The following is a 23131-nucleotide window of genomic DNA, read 5'->3' as shown; positions in this document are numbered from 1 at the left end:
CGAACCCTTAGGATACACAGACGCAGGGGTGGATTAAGGGTAGCCAGGGCCCCGGGCTGTTCAGACACTGTGGGCCCCCCGGGTCATGTGACGGGTGACGGGGGTCATGTGACGGGGGTCATGTGTCATACCCGAGCCAGATTATTCCAGAAAAATGGCCGGGCCCTACTCTACTGTAACCTATTAAATATTTGTTAAAATCTGCAATACAATTTAGGTATATTTTGACCAATAATATCACATACAAGGAACAAATACCACCGCACCATGACCAGACAACAAATTACAACCACAGTGATCGAATAATATCACATACAAGGAACAAATACCACCGCACCATGTCAAGACCACATATTACCATTTGGTGACCAAATAGCACATACAAAAGACAAATACCACAACACCATTTCCAGACCACATATTACCACCACATAGTGACTGACTACTACAATACTGATCAGTAATAAAAAAGAAAACAAAAAACAAACAAACACAATACTATAACACTATAAGTGCCAGTATTCACAGGAGATCTGTACTTAGTATGCAGTGTCTGTGTAGAGGTAATACAGAGATCACTGGTGGTATTATACACAGGAGCTCTGTATATAATGTATATGGAATACAGTGATCACTGGTGACATTGTACACAGGAGCTCTGTATATAGTATACAGTGTATAGTGTCAGTGTATAGGTAACACTGACTCACCAGTGACGTCTCTAGGTGAAGTCCTTCATCTTTCATCCAGCAAAGACCGCCATCATTTTTTCTAGCCAGGACTCGTTTCTGCAGGAAATAACAGTTATCTCGAGCTCCGCTTGCAGAACACATTACTTAATTTTTCACAACTTCTACATTACAACACGAAGAAAAAAAGGCGACAGTGTCACTCTGCACAGTAGCAGGACCGCCCCCCCATTTAAAACAGTATACTCAAAAAAATAAAATAAATACATCACTGCAGTAATAATATCCCTTAATTAGCCCCTATGGTAATAATATTCCCCACCCTGGCCCCGTGTGTCTCATTCCTGGCTCCAGCCATATGTTCTCCCATCCTGCACTCATGACTATCCATTCTACACCATATGATCTCCCCATCCTGCCCCATCTGTCTCCATCGTATCCATCCTGCCCCATGATCCAATCCTGCCCCGTGTCTCCAATCATGCCACGTGTCTACATTCTGCCCATGCCTCCAGTCCTGCCCCCAGTGTGTCCAGCAATCTGCCCCAGTGTGTCCAGCATATTGCCCCAGTGTGTCCAGCATTGCCCCCAGAAAGTGTCTCCAGCAATCTGCCCCAGTGTCTCCAGTATTGCCCCCAGTGTGTCCTCCAGCAATCTGCCCCAGTGTCTCCAGTATTGCCCCCAGTGTGTCCTCCAGCAATCTGCCCCAGTGTCTCCAGTATTGCCCCCAGTGTGTCCTCCAGCAATCTGCCCCAGTGTCTCCAGTATTGCCCCCAGTGTGTCCTCCAGCAAATCTGCCCCAGTGTCTCCAGTATTGCCCCCAGTGTGTCCTCCAGCAATCTGCCCCAGTGTCTCCAATATTGCCCCCAGTGTGTCCTCCAGCATTGCCCCAGTGTGTCCTCCAGCATTGCCCCAGTGTGTCCTCCAGCATTGCCCCCCAGTGTGTCCACCGTAACCGTTAGCTTATCAAAAAAACAAACAAAAAAAAAAAAGTCTCCTCACCTGTCCGCGCTCCAGGCTGCGAGCTCCTTCCAGCAGCGCACACTCGCCGGCGACTGACAATGACGTCAGACGCCGGCGACGTGTGCGCTGCGGCCGACATCAGCTGCCAGCCTCCAATTGGCTGGCGGCTGTTGTTGTTGTTAACTATTGATGTGCGGGCGCGCGCCCGCACATCAATAGGAAACCGCCGCAGCGCCGGAAGGGGCCCGGTGAGCAGAGAAGGGGCCCAATGCGGGCCCCCTCTCTCTGCCCACCGGATCCCGGGGCACATACATGCCGGCCCGGCGGTGGGCATTCAATCTGTGCGGCAGCCCAGGGCCCCCCCAGACCACTGGGCCCTGGGCTACCGCCCATATTGACCCTCTGATAATCCGCCCCTGCACAGAGGCCATCTTCCCGGAGTACTGTCTGGCCGCCCTCCCTCTGCTCCACCACTAAAAGAATAGCGGTGCTGCAAGGAGCTTCCCAGTCCCTCTCCAGCTCCTCATCAAGAGGGCGCTGGATCGAGGTGGACTGCATCGCCCCTCATACCTCGCCTGAAGAGGATCCCAAGCGCTGAGTCTTCTGGGGTAAGGAAGGAGGGGGGCTCCCGAGCGCACCGCTGGCTCGGCCGCATCTTGCGGCCGAGCACCGCTAATTTAGTCCCCGGCTTCTGATTCTGCAAGGCCGCGGTACGCCCACAGCGCATGTCACGCGTGAGGCCCCGCCCACCGCTTCAGCGCTTCTCGCACACTTCGAGAAGCACCCTCCAAGCTCTCGGCGGCCATCTTGCCACAACAGCGGGACCTCAACGCCACTTCTCCTCACCAGTGCGGCATCTGGACACAGGATCTGGGTACGTGCGCTGCACGCTGACTGCTCCCATCCTTCAGCAGGCTCCGCTCTACAAAGTGCTCCATTTTTACTGGCTGCACAGTGCTCCGTTTTTACTGGCTCCACAGTCTGCACGGAGATTAGCAGACAACATGTCTTTGCCTAAACACAAAAAGTCTGCAAAAACGCATACAGTGTTCTTTACTTCTTGCACCTCCTGTCAGGCTGCGCTACCAAGCGGGCATACTGCCCCGCTCTGTAATGCTTGTGACCCTAAAAGCGCTCAGGAGCCCCCCGCTGCTAACGAGCCTGCGGTGACCAGTCCCCCTGAGTGGGCATTGTCACTTTCGCAGTCTATGGCTTCTTTGACTAAGGCTATTGAGTCCCTCCAGGATCCAACCAGGAGCAGGACCACTGATCCGCCTATTCAGGAGCATCCCCCTAAGGCTGCGGAATCTTCAGCCTGCAGGGGCCGCTCTCATTCTAAGCACAAGCGGCCATCTAGGAAGCGTGTCCGTAGCTCGTCCCCCAGGCCCTCAGGTGCCTCGGCGTCTGGTAGCTCCGCTTCCCGCTCTCGCTCCCCAGGCACCTCTTCCGACCAGGACTCTGATCCTGAGTCCGATGGGCCTCTAGATCTGGAGTCGCCAGATTATCAGAGAACTATAGATAGTCTCATTGAGGCCGTCAACCAGTCCCTTCAGGTCGACGAGGAACTGGCGACTTCCAGTATGGATAATTTGGTGTCCTTCAAAAGGACTAAACGTACTCACAGGGTGTTTGCCAATCACCCGGAGTTCCAGGCCATAGTCCAGCGACATAGGGAGCGTCCAGACAAACGTTTTCAGGGCCAGAGATCTCTTGAGTCCAAATATCCCTTTTCTCCTGATCTCCGAAAACAATGGACAGAATCCCCTCCTGTGAATCCTCCTGTCTCGCGTTTGTCCTCTAAAACTATCCTATCTGTGCCGGACGGATCTTCTATCAAAGATCCCACGGACCGCCTATTTGACAGTTTCGCCCATTCAGTCTGAGGCTTCAGGCTCTGCACTCTTCCCCTCCGATTAGGAGAGCGCTATGCCTGAGGAACTGGCGAGCGGACTCCGTATCTAAAAAGTCGCTCACATCTCTGCCATATCTCAGTGGACAAACTGATTTCCGATGCTACGGGAGGTGAAAGTACTTCCCTTCACCAGCAGAGATTCAGACAAACGTTCCGACGACAGCCACAGGCCCAGTTTCGGCCCCTTCGTGGAACCTACTCATGGCATTCATCGGCCAGTTCCCCTGGTTCGGGGCACCGTGCCGCCAGAGACGAGAGCCCTCAGGCTTCATACAGGCCCAACCATTCCTGGAGGGGCTGCTCCACACAATCTAGGTCCAGGGGATCCAGACCCCAATCATCTTCTTCCAAATGACTCGCAATCCCGTCCGGACGACACCAGCAAAGTTGGCGGACGCGTTCTCTTGTTCCATCATGCCTGGCTCGCCGTCGTTCACGATGAGTGGGTCAGGGATCTGGTGTCCTCTGGTTACAAAATGGATTCTCCCCCTCAACCCGGTTTTTGCTTCTCGCCCTCCCGAAGCGGGAAGGCGTGCCCGAGCTTTTTCCCAGGCCATCTAGTTGCTCCGACAAGACGGAGTCATTGTCCCTGTCCCAGTGGACGAAAGATTCCGCGGTTTTTATTCAAACCTGTTTATGGTTCCCAAAAAGGATGGAACAGTAAGGCCCATCCTGGACCTAAAGCTCTTGAACGATTTGTTAAAGTCCGTCATTTCTGGATGGAATCCCTCCGTTCCGTCATTGCCTCGATGGAACACGGCGAATTCTTAGCATCCATCGACATCCGGGATGCATACCTCCACATTCCAATCTTCCCGCCTCATCAAAGGTTTCTCCGCTTCGCCGTCGGAGAGGAACACTTTCAGTTCAGGGCCTTGCCTTTCGGCCTTGCCACCGCCCCCAGAGTTTTCACAAAGGTCATGGTGGCTGTCATGGCCATTCTGTATTCTCGGGGCTTAGTCATTCTCCCCTATCTAGACGACTTACTGGTCAAAGGCCCATCTTTCCTAGCCTGCGAGGAGTGCATCCACATTTCCTTGGATACTCTTTCTCGGCTGGGCTGGTTGATCAATTTGAAGAAGTCATCCCTTCTTCCAGCTCAACGGATTTCCTTCCTGGGCATGACCCTGGACACGTCCCTAGGGTTGGTGCTTCTTCCTCGGGACAAGGTCCTGGCTCTTCAACAGGGGGTCTGGAAGCTTTTTCGGCTGTCCCCCTGCTCCATCCGTTTCGGCATGAGGATGGTGGCCGCAATGGAAGCGATTCCGTTTGCGCAACTACACCTCCGCCCCCTCCAGCACGCTCTTCTGGATGCATGGGACGGGAGTCCGTTTTCCCTCGACCAACTGTGTCCCCTCTCCCCTCGGGTCAGGCAGACACTCCAGTGGTGGATGCTCCAATCCTCTCTTCTCCAAGGGAGGTCCTTCCTCCCAGTCCATTGGCTGGTAATCACCACCGATGCCAGCCTACTAGGCTGGGGAGCGGTTTTTCGCCATCACACTGCGCAGGGAACCTGGACTTGTCACGAGTCTCGTCTTCCAATCAACATCCTGGAGATAGGGCAATCAGGTTGCCCCTAAAGCGGGTCTATCATCTCCTTGCAGGTTGCCCCATCCGTATCCAGTTGGACAATGCCACGGCAGTGGCTTATATAAATCATCAGGGGGGCACTCGCAGCAGAGCTGCAATGCGCGAGGTAGAACACATCCTTCGCTGGGCCGAACACAACCACTTGGTCGTATCGGCCGTTCACATTCCAGGAGTGGAGTATTGGGCTGCGGACTTCCTCAGCCGGCAAGGTTTTGCCTCAGGAGAGTGGTCTCTCCATCAGGACGTATTCCAACAAATCTGTCTTCGTTGGGGTACTCCGGACGTAGACTTGATGGCTTCCTGGTTCAATGCCAAGGTACCTCAGTTTGTGGCCCGGTCCCGGGATCCCAGAGCTATCGGAGCGGATGCGCTAGTCCTTCCCTGGAGTCAGTTTCACCTCCCTTACCTCTTCCCCCTCTGCCCCTGCTCCCCAGAGTCATCAGGAAGATCAGGGCAGAGGGTGTCCTGGTAATTCTCATCGCCCCGGATTGGCCTCGCCAGGCGTGGTATGCAGATCTGGTCCAGCTCATCGCAGACGTTTCTTGGCGCCTACCAGATCGCCCGGATCTACTTTCTCAAGGCCTGATCTACCACCAGAACTCAGGGGCCCTGTGTTTGACGGCTTGGCCGTTGAATCCTGGGTTCTGAATCAAGCGGGTTTTTCCCGCGAGGTAGTTTCCACCTTGATCAGTGCCCGAAAGCCGGTGTCATCGCGCATCTACCATCGGACCTGGAAGATCTTTTTTGATTGGTGCAGAAGCAAAGGTTGCCCTCTGATGGTTTTCAACATCCCTACCATCCTGGATTTCCTCCAATCTGGTCTGTACTTGGGGCTTTCGCCGAGTTCCCTTAAAGGGCAAGTCTCTGCCTTGTCAGTCCTTTTTAAACAAAAAAATTGCTTCCAAACCTCAGGTCAGAACGTTCTTTCAGGGAGTCTATCACGTGGTGCCTCCCTACAATGCGCCGCTAGAGGCTTGGGACCTTAATCTGGTACTAGGTGTCCTACAGGAATCTCCCTTCGAGCCGTTACAGGACATCTCTCTGCATCTCCTTTAATGGAAAGTGTTTTTTCTCGTCGCTATTACCTCGATCAGACGAGTCTCGGAGTTGGCGGCTCTTTCCTGTAGGACGCCGTTCCTTACGTTCCACTGCGACAAGGTAGTTCTCCGACCGTCCCCTAGTTTCCTCCCGAAGGTGGTGTCTTCCTTCCACCTCAATGAGGATATCGTCCTTCCGTCTCTTTGACCTGCTCCAACGCACTGCGTGGAGAAGGCTCTTCACTCCTTGGATCTTGTCAGAGCCCTCAGGAAGTATGTGTCCAGGACGGCGTCTTTTCGACAGACGGATGCTCTGTTTGTGTTCCCAGCGTTACACCAGAAGGGACTGGCCGCCTCTAAGTCGACAATCGCCAGATGGATTCGGTTGACTATTCAGAAGGCTTACCGCGTCAGAGGCAAGCCTATCCCTGCGAGCCTCAGGGCACACTCCTCTCGGTCGGTGGGTGCTTCCTGGGCCATTCGGAATCAAGCGTCTGCAGAGCAGGTTTGCAAAGCTGCGACCTGGTCTAGCCTGCACACCTTTTCAAAGCATTACAATGTCCATACTCGGGCATCTTCAGATGCAAGCCTGGGTAGGCGTATTCTGCAGGCAGCGGTAACGCACCTGTAGTCAGCAGGTGCCATAAGTTTACACTGTTGGGTTGTTGTTCCCCACCCAGGGACTGTGTTTGGACGTCCCACGGTCCTGTGTCACCCAATGTGGCGATGGAGAAATAGGGATTTTTGTGTACTCACCGTAAAATCCTTTTCTCTGAGCCACTCATTGGGGGACACAGCACCCACTCTTGTTTGGCTTGTTGCCTATAATAAGTGTTCTAGTCTCTGACATGTTGTTTCTATGGTTAAAGAGTTTTTTTGTTAATCCCCTACTGCTTTGCTACAAACTGGTATTATCCGGAGCCAGTGGGCGGTGTATACTGCAGAGGAGGAGCTAACCCTTTTTTGTATTTACTTAGTGTCAGCCTCCTAGTGACAGCAGCATACACCCACGGTCCTGTGTCCCCCAATGAGTGGCTCGGAGAAAAAGATTTTACAGTGAGTACACAAAAATCCCTATTTCTTAATGCAAGAAGGAGCAAACATTATCATGTGTAATTCTATTTTAGAGCCTCATCTCCCAGAGCAAGTTAATAGTGTAAATACCAAGGATCTGTTCCAATTTTCATGCTGTTCCCCTTATAAGCATTCTACCAGTACTGTAGGTACTACAGCTTTCTTTACCCTCACTTCCAAGAACACAGCAGCTCTGTGGTTTCTACAGAGACCGCTGCTGGGTAATGAATAGCGGGTGGATCTGCCGTTCCTGTCCGTGGCCACTATAGTTTTGACAGAATTGCTGTGTTCTGACATCATCTGATAACTTCCAGGCGGCGGGGGGGGGGGGGGGGGGGGGGCGGATGTCTCATTTCTCATCAGTAGTGGCTCCCTTCCCCCTTCCTTCATGTCAGACCTTGGTGGCACCTTGCAGTTATCTGGGGGGAGAGAAGATTGTAACTTGTCAAAAAATGTATGAAAAACATCTGTAAGGAAATACATTGCTGTAAGGAAGGATTTCAGCATAAAAGTGAATAATCTGATACAGAAAACTGCATCTTACAGCTTAAACCTAGAGATAAATTACACTTCTGACTTCTGCAGCCTCCACTAGGGGGAGCTCACTACATACACTTCATGCATTGAACCCTATGATACAGCAGTATGCACTCCCTCTAGTGTTGTGAAGGAGAAAGGCGGCCACATGTATCTGTATGGGAAATTATTACTGCTAGATATTAGGCTACATTAATGTATAGTGGCAACCATCTTTTTTTTTTTCTTTACAGGGGATGTTTATTTTATGGCCCCCCGGGGACAGGAAAAACCTTGGTTGCCCGAGCACTCGCCAATGAATGCAGCCAAGGTGACAGGAAGGTCTCTTTCTTCATGCGCAAAGGTGCCGACTGCCTCAGTAAGTGGGTGGGCGAGTCAGAGCGCCAGTTGCGACTCCTGTTTGACCAGGTAAGGGCAATCCTCACCGATTTCCTAGGGTAGTGATATTGATATGTATGTACGTACGTTCTCAGTTCTTGATGGAGACCGTCACCGCTGGTTGGATCCGCATTACTATACATTTTATGGCTTTTGCTGTGGATAGACCATAAAGGTATCATATGGGAATATCCCTTTAAGACATTAAGCCATGTTTAAAAAAAAAAAAAATAGTGATAAAAGTAGTGTTAGTCACCTTAACAATCCCGCGTTGCTCCAGTATGTACACTTCCCAGATCCTTCATGTGTCATTTCTGTGTGATAAAGTGGCAAAATTAAAGCCTTTTATTACAAAGAAAAACATCCAGAGCCGGCTATGTTTTGTCAAAACCTTCAAGGCCAAGGTTGAACTTTTTTGGCTTTAATTCCAAGCATCACCAAATGAACACCATACCCACAGTGAAGCATGGTGGAGGCAACATTATTCGCTTGGGGACTGTTTTTCATCAGTTGCAGCTGGGGCTTTAATCAAGGTGGGGGGAATTATAAACAGTTCCACATATAAGTCAATTTTGAAACAAAATCTTCAGGCCTCTGCTAAAAAGCTAAAGAGGAATTTCACCTTTCAGCCTGTCAATGGCCTTAAGCGACTTCCAAATAAGCAAAAGGGCATCACCAGGAGATCAGTTTTGGAATGGGCCAACCAGAGCCCAGATCTGAGTCCAATAAAGAAAAAATAATAAAATCTATGGGTGACCTGAAGCTGTACACAGGAGATGGGAAGAGTGGGCAAAGTTTGCCAATTCTAGATGCGTCATTCTGATAGACTTCTGTCCAAAAAAGGCTGAATGCTGTCATCAATTTAAGGGCTGCTTCAACAAAGTATTATTTTAACCCCTTTCTGACATCAGACGTACTATCCCATCGAGGTGACCTTGGCCCATATGACCATCGACGGGATAGTATGTCATATGCGATCAGCCGTGCTCACAGGAGGAGCGCGGCCGGGTGTCAGCTGATTATCACAGCTGACATCCGGCACTATGTGACCGCTCCCGACACATTAACCCTGGAACATTGCGATCAAACAAGATCGCAGCGTTCCGGTGGCACAGGGAAGCATCACACAGGGAAGGGGGCTCCCTGCGTGCTTCCCTGAGACCCTCAGAACAGCGCGATGTGACCGCGTTGTTCCGAGGGTCTCCTCCTGTCTCCTCCCTTCCGGGTCCTGCAGGGAGGTGGCTGTCAGTGCCTGCTTAGAGCAGGTGCCGGCAAGCCTCCTGCAGTGCCTGTCAGATCGCTGTGCAAAGTGTCAGATCAGCGATCTGACAATATAGTGATGACCCACCCTGGGACAATGTAAAAAAGTTAAGAAAAGAAAATTAACCCTAAATAAAGAAAACAATATAGTGTTCCAATAAATACATTTCTTCATGCATGTAAATAATAATAATAAAAAAAAATGAGAGCACACATATTTAGTATCGCTGCGTCCGGAACGACCCGACCTATACAACTGTCCCACTAGTTAACCCCTAATGCTTTATCATGCCGCTGAATAAAAAGTGGAATAACACGTGATCAAAAAGACGGATATAAATAAACATGTGACTGTTGAAAACATCATCTTGTCCTGCAAAAAACGAGTTGCCACACAGTGTCATCAGTGAAAAAATAAAACTTATAGCCCTCAGAATACAGCGATGCAAAAATAATTATTTTTTTTATACAAAATAGTTTTTATTGTATAAAAGCGCCAAAACATAAAAAAATATAAATGAGGTATCGCTGTAATCGTACTGACCCGAAGAATAGAATTCTTTATCAATGTTACCACACGCGGAACGGTATAACCCCCCCCCCCCCAAAAAAAAAAAAGAAATTCATGAATTGCCGGTTTTTGTTAATTCAGCCTGACAAAAATCGGAATAAAAAGCGATCAAAAAATGTCATGTGCCCAAAGATGGTCACAAAAAACAAGACCTCACATGGCTGTGAACCAAAATATGGAAAAATTATAGCTGTCAAAATGTGGTGATGCAAAAACTATTTTTTGCTGCCAAACATAAAAAGCCGATATAAATCGTAAATCAAACCCCCCCTTTATCACCGCCTTAGTTAGGGAAAAATAATAGAATTAAAAAAAATTCCATTTTCCCATTAGGGCTGGAGCTAAAGTTGAGGTTAGGGTTTGGATTACGGTTGGGTTAGGGTTATGGTTAGGGTTGGAATTGGGGTTAGGGGTGTGTTTGGATTAGGGTTTCAGTTATAATTGGGGGGTTTCCACTGTTTAGGCACATCAGGGGCTCTCCAAACGCGACATGGCATCCGATCTCAATTCCAGCCAATTCTGTGTTGAAAAAGTAAAACAGTGCTTCTTCCCTTCCGAGAGCTCTGCCATGCGCCCAAACAGGGGTTTACCCCCATATATGGGGTATCAGCGTACTCAGGACAAATAGGACAACAACTTTTGGGGTCCAATTTGTCCTGTTACCCTTGGCAAAATAAAAATTTGGGGGCTAAATATTTTTTTTGTGGAGAAAAAAAAAATGATTTTTTATTTTCACGGCTCTGCGTTATAAACTGTAGTGAAACACTTGGGGGTTCAAAGTTCTCACAACACATCTAGATAAGTTACTTGGGAGGTCTAGTTTCCAATATGGTGTCACTTGTGGGTGGTTTCTACTGTTTAGGTACATTAGGGGCTCTGCAAACGCAATGTGACGCCCGCAGACCATTCCATCTACCGTAAGTCTGCATTCCAAATGGCGCTCCTTCCCTTCCGAGCTCTGTCATGCTCCCAAACAGTGGTTCCCCCCTCATTTTGGGGGTATCGGCGTATTCAGGACAAATTGGACATTAACTTTTGGGGTCCATTTTCTCCTGTTACCCTTGGGAAAATAAAACAAATTGGATCTGAAGTAATTTTTTTGTGAAAAAAAGTTAAATGTTCATTTTTTTTAATTTTTTTTAAACATTCCAAAAATTCCTGGGAAGCACCTGAAGGGTTAATAAACTTCTTAAATGTGATTTTGAGCACCTTGAGGGGTGGTTTTTAGAATGGTGTCACTTTTTGGTATTTTCTATCATATAGACCCCTCAAAGCGACTTCAAATGTGATGTGGTTCTTAAAAAAAAAAAAAAAAAAAAATTGTATTGTAAAAATGAGAAATTTCTGGTCAACTTTTAACCCTTATAACTCCCTAACAAAAAAAAATTTGGTTCCAAAATTGTGCTGATGTAAAGTAGACGTGTGGGAAATGTTACTTTATTAAGTATTTTCTGTGACCTCTCTGTGATTTAAGGGCATGAAAATTCAGAGTTGGAAAATAACAAAAGTTAAAAAAAAAATTGCCAAATTTGTGTTTTTCACAAATAAACGCAGGTAATATCAAATAAATTTTACCACTATCATGAAGTACAATATGTCACGAGAAAACAATGTCAGAATCACCGGGATCCGTTGAAGCGTTCCAGAGTTATAACCTCTTATTGGACAGTGCTCAGAATTGTAAAAATTGACCCGGTCATTAACGTGCAAACCACCCTTGGGGGTTAAGGGTGTGCACACTTATGCTACCACAAAAAAACAAACAAACAAAGATTTTGGAGGAAAAAGTTCTGAAATGATGCTTCTTGATGATTTTTTTTTCATGTAGCAAAAACCTTCCATTTTAACAAAGGTCTGAAGACTTTTTGTATTCTCTGTATGTATATATACATCTCTTGATAAATGGTTATCCGTCTCATCGCCTGCCATATACTATTTGAAGGTATTTAATGGATATTGCTCTATCGCCTCATTGAGGGACACTGGAAACCATGGGGGTGCATACTGCTGCGATTAGGAGGCTGACACTATGCAAAAAAAAAGTTAGCACACCCCTTTTGCAGTACCTTTTTTTTGTTTTCCTCCCACTCTGGAAGTTTTGCTGACAATTATAGCCGTGCACAGCGTGTAGTTTACTTTGTTGTTCACAGAAGTAATTTTGCAAAGTAGATGTAAAAATGTTATATTCAGAAAAACATTTAGCATATTTATAATAATTGGAAGTAATGCTGTTCCTTAAGTGCGTTCTCGTCTGTAAGAAGCCATTTAGTATATTACAAGCAATTTGTGCCACCTCTTCCATTTTGCCAAGTGTAATTGCGTCGCTCCTGCTGCATATTGATGTTTGTTTCTCATGATTTACATAAGAAATCAAACCTGCCCGAGATAACACTCAGAAGGAGGTTAAAGGAACTTCCCAGGGAAAACTGGTCGTCACAGGGGGTCACAGAATATCAGTAACAAGACTTGCACCCCTGCTTCTAGACCCTTCGGTCTGTGTTGCCTGGAAGGTGGAAAAGCGTTCTGTGCTGCCGGGAAAGGGGAAGGCGGTCTGTGCTGCCGGGAAAGGGGAAGGCGGTCTGTGCTGCCGGGAAAGGGGAAGGCGGTCTGTGCTGCCGGGGAGAGGGAAGGTGGAAAAGCGGTCTGTGCTGCCAGGAAGGGTGAAGGCGGTCACCAGGAAGGCGGTCTCTGCTGCCGGAGAGGGTCTGGGTTGCTGTGGGAAAGCGGGTAAGGCGGTCTGGGCTGCCGTGGGGAGGAGAGTAGGGCAGTCTGGGCTGCCGTGGGGAGAGGGTAAGGCGGTGTGGGCTGCCGTGGGGAAGAGGGTAAGGCGGTCTGGGTTGCCATGGGGAAGAGGGTAAGGCGGTCTGGGCTGCCGTGGGGAAGACTGTTAGGCTGTCTGGGTTGCCGTGGGGAGTAAGGTAAGGCGGTCTGGGCTGCCGGGGGAGAGGGTAAGGCGGTCTAGGCTGCTGGGGGAGAGGGTAAGGCGGTCTAGGCTGCCGGGGGAGAGGTTAAGGTGGTCTAGGCTGCTGGGGGAAAGGGTAAGGTGGTCTTGGGCTGCTGGGGGAGAGGATAAAGGCGGTCTGGGTTGCCGGGGGAGAGGGTAAGGCGGTCTGGGCTGCCGGGGGAGAGGGTAAGGCGGTCTGGGCTGCCGGGGGAGAGGGTAAGGCGGTCTGGGTTGCCGGGGGAGAATGTAAGGTGGTCTGGGCTGCTGGGGGAGAGGGTAAGGCGGTCTAGGCTGCTGGGGGAGAGGGTAAAGTGGTCTGGGCTGCTGGGGAAGAGGATAAAGGCGGTCTGGGTTGCCGGGGGGGAGGGTAATGCGGTCTGGGCTGCCGGGGGAGAGGGTAAGGTGGTCTGGTCTGCCGGGAGAGAGGGTAAGGTGATCTGGGCTGCCGGGGGAGAGGGTAAGGCGGTCTGGTCTGCCGGGAGAGACGGTAAGGCGGTCTGGGCTGCCGGGGGAGAGGGTAAGGCAGTCTGGGCTGCCGGGGGAGAGGGTAAGGCGATCTGGGCTGCCGGGTGAGAGGGTAAGGTGGTCTGGTCTGCCGGGAGAGAGGGTAAGGCGGTCTGGGTTGCTGGGGGTAGAGGGTAAGGCGGTCTGGTCTGCCGGGGGAGAGGGTAATGCGGTCTGCGTTGCTGGGGGAGAGGGTAAGGCGGTCTGGGCTGCTGGGGGAGAGGGTAAGGCGGTCTGGGCTGCTGGGGGAGAGGGTAAGGCGGTCTGGGTTGCCGGGGGAGAGGGTAAGGCGGTCTGGGTTGCCGGGGGAGAGGGTAAGGCGGTCTGGGTTGCCGGGGGAGAGGGTAAGGCGGTCTGGGTTGCTGGGGGAGAGGGTAAGGCGGTCTGTACATCTGTACACTGCTTATTCACCATGATCTTTGTAATGTAAATGTAAAGCGCTGTGGAATATGTTGGCGCTATATAAATAAAGATTATTATTTATTATTCCTCCTGACCGCTGGTTTCATTCGCAGGCATACGTGATGAGGCCATCCATCATCTTTTTTGATGAGATCGATGGTCTGGCTCCGGTACGGTCCAGCAGACAGGATCAGATACACAGGTACGTTTCTGCTTGCACCATAGATGATCATGTATGTCCTGACTTCTTGTGGTCACGTCTTCTGCTGTGAGGATAGGGGGCCCTCTGTATACAGCCATCTTGGTCATCATGACCTGATATTTTGGGCCCCTTCTATTTATCTGATTGTAGAGATTTTCCAGTTTCAGAATAAACCTCCCAGGCTGCAATTTGTTCTAATAATAAAATTAAAATACTGTTCTTTCCTTACCCTTCCCAAGTTCAGAGCGGAGTCTCCGCGGTTCACGCCATCAGTTTGCATGCAGCGCTGTCAGGTCATCACTACCATGATGGCGGTGGGCAGGTGACTGAGTCACTGTGTTCTGCGATTGTCTGCAGCTACGCTAGCAGGCGCCAAGCATGTGACATCAGTGCTGTAGACGAGAATTTTAGCAAGGGGCATGTTACAGGTAGAGTTCCTGTGGAGGAAGGTTTTGAGTCCCCAGCAGCACAGAGCATTTGAGGACTGGAGCATGGATGGTAAGGACATTGACCTATGAACTTGGTATTGAGAGTAGGACTACATGGCGCAAGGATAAAATTATTAAAGGGCTTTCCCCGGCCACTGCACTATAACTTTCCTTACACTGCTCTCATTCCAGTGCTTTTAAAGTTCCCAGTCAGTGTATTTTCTGCTCCTTATGGATAAGCATGTGACCGCTGCAGCCAATTGCTGGATGCAGCAGTGATCCATTCATCACTGCTGCAGCCGGTGATCGGAAGCACAGGTCACAAGTCCATCCACATGGAGCGGAAACGGTCAGGGGACTCGTCGATATGGGAGAAACGAGGAAGCAGTAAGGGACGTCCTAACGCTTTTGGTAATCTGAAATGTTTTATTTTTAGTGGCCGGACAACCCTTTAAGTAATAATGCAGGTAATTGGAAGATCAGAATTTGACCCATGGCTCAAGAGTTTCCTGGGGCTCAATGTACTGCTGTTCTCCCACCTTAAAGGGGCTCTGTACATTTTGTTGTGCAGTATGTCTTGGGGGTACATTTTCTCCACATTTTCTCCTTGTGAAGAGTTCCAAGTTGGCTTTACAGGCCATGTAATGGTCTCCTTGGAAAATAAGTATGTAGCTTGAATTTTTGGGCGCCTCCTATTAAAAGTAGCAATTCTGTAAGTCAATATTTACTTTTTAACAAGCTTTTTCACATGACTTGGGATAAGAAGCCAAAGCAGACACTCAGTATTTGCAAACACATGTTTCTGGGGTTTTACCCCTCATCAGTGCAAACCAGAAAAACGCGTTTGTCACCACTTACTTTAAGTCAACTTGGCAGTGTCCACAAGGAGAAACTTTCTCCCTCAAACCTACTTTCAGAGGCCTCTCACCCAGCCAGCCAAATTGGACACTTTGCTTTGCATTGATGAGAAGCAAACACCCTGAAACACGTGTCTGCAAATAAAGTGTCTGGCTGCTTATAAACAATCTCAGCCTCGTTAAAGGGTCGATATTGTTACTATTTATTACTAATCCATGTCTCTCTTCTCCTGTGTTCCAGTTCCATCGTGTCGACCCTGCTGGCACTCATGGACGGGTTGGACAATCGCGGCGAGATAATAGTTATTGGTGCTACAAACAGACTTGATTCTATAGATCCCGCACTCAGGAGACCTGGTCGATTCGACAGGGAATTTCTTTTCAGTTTACCTGATCAGAAGGTGAGGACGCCTCCATGAAGGAGTACACACATTGGGGGGGGGGGGATATATACAGGCACATGTAATCCTCAGGACCTTGGTACTGATGGTTTGGGGTCATCATAGCTCATCAATATCAGATCGGTGGGCATGCGGACCCCCAGATCACAAGGCAGCCGGATGTACAGTCGGTACACTGCAGCCCCATAACCCTTTAAGAGAGGGGGAGATGGGGTGTTCATTTATACTAAATTCATAACACGTGGATTTTTTTGACTTTGAGAATACTTTGTTTAAAAATATAATTTTATTTTTTACTGCCATTATGTAATGAATCAGGGGGGAGAAAAAGCATAATATTTAACCCCTTCATGACCCAGCCTATTTTGACCTTAAAGACCTTGCCGTTTTTTGCAATTCTGACCAGTGTCCCTTCATGAGGTAATAACTCAGGAACGCTTCAATGGATCCTAGCGGTTCTGAGATTGTTTTTTCGTGACATATTGGGCTTCATGTTAGTGGTAAATTTAGGTCAATAAATTCTGTGTTTATTTGTGATAAAAACGGAAATTTGGCGAAAATTTTGAAAATTTCGCAATTTTCACATTTTGAATTTTTATTCTGTTAAACCAGAGAGTTATGTGACACAAAATAGTTAATAAATAACATTTCCCACACGTCTACTTTACATCAGCACAATTTTGGAAACAAAATTTTTTTTTGCTAGGAAGTTATAAGGGTTAAAATTTGACCAGCGATTTCTCATTTTTACAACGAAATTTACAAAACCATTTTTTTTAGGGACCACCTCACATTTGAAGTCAGTTTGAGGGGTCTATATGGCTGAAAATACCCAAAAGTGACACCATTCTAAAAACTGCACCCCTCAAGGTGCACAAAACCACATTCAAGAAGTTTATTAACCCTTCAGGTGCTTCACAGCAGCAGAAGCAACATGGAAGGAAAAAATGAACATTTAACTTTTTAGTCACAAAAATGATTTTTCAGCAACAATTTTTTTATTTTCCCAATGGTAAAAGGAGAAACTGAACCATGTACGTTGTTGTCCAATTTGTCCTGAGTACGCTGATACCTCATATGTGGGGGTAAACCACTGTTTGGGCGCACGGCAGGGCTTGGAAGGGAAGGAGCGCCATTTGACTTTTTGAATGAAAAATTGGCTGCACTCTTTAGCGGACACCATGTCACATTTGGAGAGCCCCCGTGTGCCTAAAAATTGGAGCTTCCCCACAAGTGACCCCATTTTGGAAACTAGACGCCCCAAGGAACTTATCTAGATGCATAGTGAGCCCTTTAAACCCCCAGGTGCTTCACAAATTGATCCGTAAAAATGAAAAAGTACTTTTTTTTCACAAAAAAATTCTTTTAGCCTCAATTTTTTCATTTTCACATGGACAACAGGATAAAATGGATCCTAAAATTTGTTTGGCAATTTCTCCTGAGTACACCGATACTTCACATGTGGGGGTAAACCACTGTTTGGGCACATGGTAAGGCTCGGAAGGGAAGGAGCGCCATTTGACTTTTTGAATGAAAAATTATCTCCATCGATAGCGGACACCATGTCGCATTTGGAGAGACCCTGTGTGCTTAAACATTGGAGCTCCCCCACAAGTGACCCCATTTTGGAAACTGGACCCCCCAAGGAACTTATCTAGATGCCTAGTGAGCACTTTAAACCCCCAGGTGCTTCACAGAAGTTTATAATGCAGAGCCATGAAAATAAAAAATAATTTTTCTTTTCTCAAAAATGATTTTTTAGCCTGGAATTTCCTATTTTGCCAATGGTAATAGGAGAAATTGGACCACAAATGTTGTTGTCCAGTTTGTCCTGAGTATGCAGATACCCCATATGTGGGGGTAAACCACTGTTTGGGCGCACGGCAGGGCTCAGAAGGGAAGGCACGCCATTTGGCTTTTTAAATGGAAAATTATCTCCAATCATTAGCGGACACCATGTCGCGTTTGGAGAGCCCCTGTGTGCCTAAACATTGGAGATCCCCCACAAATTACCCCATTTTGGAAACTAGACCCCCAAAGGAACTAATCTAGATGTGTAGTGAGCACTTTGAACCCTCAAGTGCTTCACAGAAGTTTATAACGCAGAGCCATGAAAATAAAAAAAAAAAAATTATTTTCTCAAAAATGAATTTTAGCCCGCAATTTTTTATTTTCCCAAGGGTAACAGGAGAAATTTGACCCCAAAAGTTGTTGTCCAGTTTCTCCTGAGTACGCTGATACCCCATATGTGGGGGTAAACCACTGTTTAGGCACATGCTGGGGCTCGGAAGTGAAGTAGTGACGTTTTGAAATGCAGACTTTGATGGAATGCTCTGCGGGCGTCACGTTGCGTTTGCAGAGCCCCTGATGTGGCTAAACAGTAGAAACCCCCCACAAGTGACCCCATTTTGGAAACTAGACCCCGAAAGGAACTTATCTAGATGTGAGGTGAGCACTTTGAACCCCCAAGTGCTTCACAGAAGTTCATAACACAGAGCAGTGAAAATAATAAATACGTTTTCTTTCCTCAAAAATAATTTTTTAGCCCAGAATTTTTTATTTTCCCAAGGGTTACAGGAGAAATTGGACCACAAAAGTTGTTGTCCAGTTTCTCCTGAGTACGCTGATACCCCATGTGTGGGGGTAAACCACTGTTTGGGCAGACGTGGGGGCTCAGAAGGGAAGTAGTGACTTTTGAAATGCAGACTTTGATGGAATGGTCTGCGGGCGTCACATTGCGTTTGCAGAGCCCCTGGTGTGCCTAAACAGTAGAAACCCCCCACAAGTGACCCCATTTTGGAAACTAGACCCCCAAAGGAACTTATCTAGATGTGTGGTGAGCACTTTCAACCCCCAAGTGCTTTACAGAAGTTTATAACGCAGAGCCGTGAAAATAATAAATACGTTTTCTTTCCTCAAAAATAATTTTTTAGCCCAGAATTTTTTATTTTCCCAAGGGTTACAGGAGAAATTGGACCACAAAAGTTGTTGTCCAGTTTCTCCTGAGTACGCTGATACCCCATGTGTGGGGGTAAACCACTGTTTGGGCACACGTGGGGGCTCAGAAGGGAAGTAGTGACTTTTGAAATGCAGACTTTGATGGAATGGTCTGCGGGCGTCACATTGCGTTTGCAGAGCCCCTGGTGTGCCTAAACAGTAGAAACCCCCCACAAGTGACCCCATTTTGGAAACTAGACCCCCAAAGGAACTTATCTAGATATGTGGTGAGCACTTTGAACCCCCAAGTGCTTCACAGACGTTTACAACGCAGAGCCGTGAAAATAAAAAATCATTTTTCTTTCCTCAAAAATGATGTTTTAGCAAGCAATTTTTTATTTTCTCAAGGGTAACAGGAGAAATTGGACCCCAGTAATTGTTGCACAGTTTGTCCTGAGTACACTGATACCCCATATGTGGGGGTAAACCACTGTTTGGGCACACGTCGGGGTTCGGAAGTGAGGGAGCACCATTTGAATTTTTGAATACAAGATTGGCTGGAATCAATGGTGGCGCCATGTTGCGTTTGGAGACCCCCTGAAGTGCCTAAACAGTGGAAACCCCTCAATTCTACCTCCAACACACCCCTAACCCTTATCCCAACTGTAGCCGTAACCCTAATCACAACCCTAACCCCAACACACCCCTAACCACAACCCTAACCCCAAAACACCCCTAACCCTAACCACAACCCTAATTCCAACCCAACTCTAAGGCTATGTGCCAACGTTGCGGATTCGTATGAGATTTTTCAGCATCATTTTTGAAAAATCCGCGGGTAAAAGGCACTGCGTTTTACCTGTGGATTTACCGTGGATTTCCAGTGTTTTTTGTGCGGATTTCACCTGTGGATTCCTATTGAGGAACAGGTGTAAAACGCTGCGGAATCCGCACAAAGAATTGGCATGCTGTGGAAAATACAACGCAGCGTTCCCGCGCGGTATTTTCTGCACCATGGGCACAGCGGATTTGGTTTTCCATATGTTTACATGGTACTGTAAACCCGATGGAACACTGCTGCGGATCCGCAGCGGCCAATCCGCACCGTGTGCACATAGCCTAATTCTAAAGGTATGTGCACACGCTGCGGAAAACGCTGCGGATCCGCAGCAGTTTCCCATGAGTTTACAGTTCAATGTGAACCTATGGGAACCAAAAATCGCTGTACACATGCTGCGGAAAAACTGCACGGAAACGCAGCGGTTTACATTCCGCAGCATGTCACTTCTTTCTGCGGATTCCACAGCGGTTTTAGAACTGCTCCAATAGAAAATCGCAGTTGTAAAACCGCAGTGAAATGCGCAGAAAAACCGCGGTAAATCCACGATAAATCGGCAGCGGTTTAGCACTGTGGATTTTTCAAATCCGCTGCGGAAAAATCCGCATAGGACCAGAATACGTGTGCACATACCGAAACCCTAACCCTAGCCCTAACCCTACCCCTAACCCTAGCCCTAACCCTACCCCTAACCCTAACCCTACCCCTAACCCTAACCCTACCCCTAACCCTAGTTCTTACCCCAACCTTAGTGAAAAAAAAAAAAATTCTTTATTTTTTTTATTGTCCCTATCTATGGGGGTGACAAAGGGGGGGGTCATTTACTATTTTTTTTATTTTGATCACTGAGATAGGATATATCTCAGTGATCAAAATTCACTCTGGAACGAATCTGCCGGCCGGCAGATTCGGCGGGCGCACTGCACATGCGCCCGCCATTTTGGAAGATGGCGGCGCCCAGGAAAGAAGACGGACGGACCTCGGGCGGCCAGGTAAGTATAAGGGGGGGGAGATCAGGGCACGGGGGGGGGCGTCGGAGCACGGGGGGGTGGATCGGATCATGGGGGGGTGGATCGGAACACGGGAGGGAGGATTGGAGCACGGGGAAGGATTGGAGCACGGGGTGAGGGATCGCTGTGCGGGGGGGGTGGATCGGAGCACGGGGGGGGGGGGTCGCTGTGTGCGGGGGGGGGGATCGGAGTGCGGGGGGGTTTGATTGCAGCACAGGGGGTGTGATTGGTGCACGGGGAAGCGGACAGGAGGACGGGGGAGCGGAGCACAGGACGGAGGGGAGCGGACCACAGATCGGGGGGCTGGGGGGACGATCGGAGGGGTGGGGTGGGTGCACATAAGTGTTTCCAGCCATGGCCGATGATATTGCAGCATCAGCCATGGCTGGATTGTAATATTTCACCAGTTTTTTAGGTGAAATATTACAAATCGCTCTGATTGGCAGTTTCACTTTCAACAGCCAATCAGAGCGATCGTAGCCACGAGGGGGTGAAGCCACCCCCCCTGGGCTAAACTACCACTCCCCCTGTCCCTGCAGATCGGGTGAAATGGGAGTTAACCCTTTCACCCGGCCTGCAGGGACGCGATCTTTCCATGACGCATATGCTGCGTCATGGGTCGGAATGGCACCGACTTTCATGACGCAGCGTATGCGTCAAAGGTCGGGAAGGGGTTAATGACGCCACTATGTCCCCAAAATGCCAAAAATGAAAATGCTGTGTATGTAGACCTTACTTAAAGCGCCTTGAAAAAGTATTCATACCCTGTGAACTTTTTCCATGTTACGCCCACAAACTTAAATTTTTTTTATTGGGATTTTATGTGATAATATGAACAAGAAGTAGCAAGAATTTGTGAAATTTTTAGAATAATGTAATATAATTAGGTATTAATTAGTGTTGAGCAATACCTTCCGATATTCAAAGGTATCGGTATCGGATGGTATCGGCCGATATCCCAAAAATATCGGATATCGCCGATACCAATGCAAGTCAATGGGGCACAAATATCGGAAGGTATCCTGGATGGTTCCCAGGGTCTGAAGGAGAGGAAACTCCTTCAGGCCCTGGGATCCATATTCATGTAAAAAATAAAGAATAAAAAATATGGCTATACTCACCCCTCCGAAGGACCCTGGCTGTCACCGCTGCTAGCGTCTGCCTCCGTCCCTAAAAATGCAGTGAGTGAAGGACCTTCGATGTGTGACCGTGACGTCATCGAAGGTCCTTCACCCTCTGCATTCTTAGGAACGGAGGCAGACGCTTGCAGCGGTGACAGCCAGGGTCCGTCGGAGGGGTGAGTATATCCATATTTTTTTTTATTCTTTATTTTTTACATGAATATGGATCCCAGGGCCTGAAGGAGAGTTTCTTCTCCTCCAGACCCTGGGAACCATACACACCGCCCACGCCGATTCCGATATCGCAAAAATATCGGAACTCGGTATCGGAATTCCGATACAGCAAATATCGGCCGATACCCGATACTTGCAGTATCGGAATGCTCAACACTAGTATTAATGTAATCAAATACATCATTTTACAGATATCTAGAATAATAGCGCCACCTAGAGGATGGGGCAAAAATTACATGTAAACCAATCAAGTGCTATAAACAGTGCATAGTAAAATAATAAGGAATTAATTTCCAGGTAATCCACATACACAGAAGTCAGTCTATAGCCAAAGACTAGTACCTGTAAGCCTAGGGTCAAGGTCTGGTTGTGTTGATGAGAATATTGGAAGGTTTAAATGTAAGCACAAATATCAAACAATGTGAAGTATAAAAGTTCACTAATGTTATATAGCAGAAAAGGAGGCGAAAGACAGTTTAACCCCTTAGTGACCGCCGATACGCCTTTTAACGGCGGCCGCTAAGGGTACTTAAACCACAGCGCCGTTAATTAACGGCGCTGTGGAAAAAGTGAATAGCGCCCCCCAGAGTCGGATTTTCTCCGGGGTCTCGGCTGCCGGGGGTAGCCGAGACCCCAGAGAACATGATTCGGGGTTTTTTTTTACCCACCCCGCATTTGCGATCGCCGGTAATTAACCGTTTACCGGCGATCGCAAAAAAAAAAAAACGCGATCTCTTTTTAATTTCTCTGTCCTCCGATGTGATCGCACATCGGAGGACAGAGAAAAGGGGTCCCAGGTGGCCCCCCAATACTTACCTAGCTCCCCCGGTGCTCCTCGTGTCTCCCGGTGGGCGCCGCCATCTTCAAAATGGCGGGCGCATGCGCAGTGCGCCCGCCGGCCGGCCCCGCGAGAATCTTTGGGGTCTCAGCTGCCGGGGGTAGCCGAGACCCCAAAGAGCATGATCGGGGGTCGGTTTTAGCGACCCCTGTTTTGCGATCGCCGGTAATTAACTGTTTACCGGCGACCGCAAAAAAAAAAAAAAGTAAAGTGTAATTCTCTGTCCTCTGATGTGATCGCACATCAGAAGACAGAGAAATAGGGGGATTCGGGGACCCTATCATACTCACCTGTGTCCCTGGATCCTCTTGCTGCTCCTCCTGGCCGCCGGCAGAAGAAAATGGTCGGCGCATGCGCAGTGCGCCCGCCATCTGTCTCCATCTGCCGGCCGGCAGGAGAACAGC

At 48.4% G+C, this 23131-nt stretch overlaps 1 protein-coding gene across 2 annotated transcripts in view; it reads left to right on the top strand.

Annotated features, from left to right (window-relative positions):
* Nucleotides 1–23131, top strand: part of ATAD2B (ATPase family AAA domain containing 2B) — a 153206-nt gene that overhangs the window by 56416 nt on the left and 73659 nt on the right. For both annotated transcript variants that reach the window (XM_069728154.1, XM_069728155.1), the window contains exons 12-14: nt 8036–8210; nt 13975–14063; nt 15590–15749. In XM_069728154.1, coding sequence (XP_069584255.1) covers nt 8036–8210; nt 13975–14063; nt 15590–15749 — 424 coding nt within the window. The remainder of the gene's footprint in view (nt 1–8035; nt 8211–13974; nt 14064–15589; nt 15750–23131) is intronic.

The sequence above is a fragment of the Ranitomeya imitator genome, chromosome 5 (genome assembly GCF_032444005.1).
Source record: "Ranitomeya imitator isolate aRanImi1 chromosome 5, aRanImi1.pri, whole genome shotgun sequence".
Classification (NCBI taxonomy): domain Eukaryota; kingdom Metazoa; phylum Chordata; class Amphibia; order Anura; family Dendrobatidae; genus Ranitomeya; species Ranitomeya imitator.
This window is presented reverse-complemented; position numbering and strand designations above follow the sequence as displayed.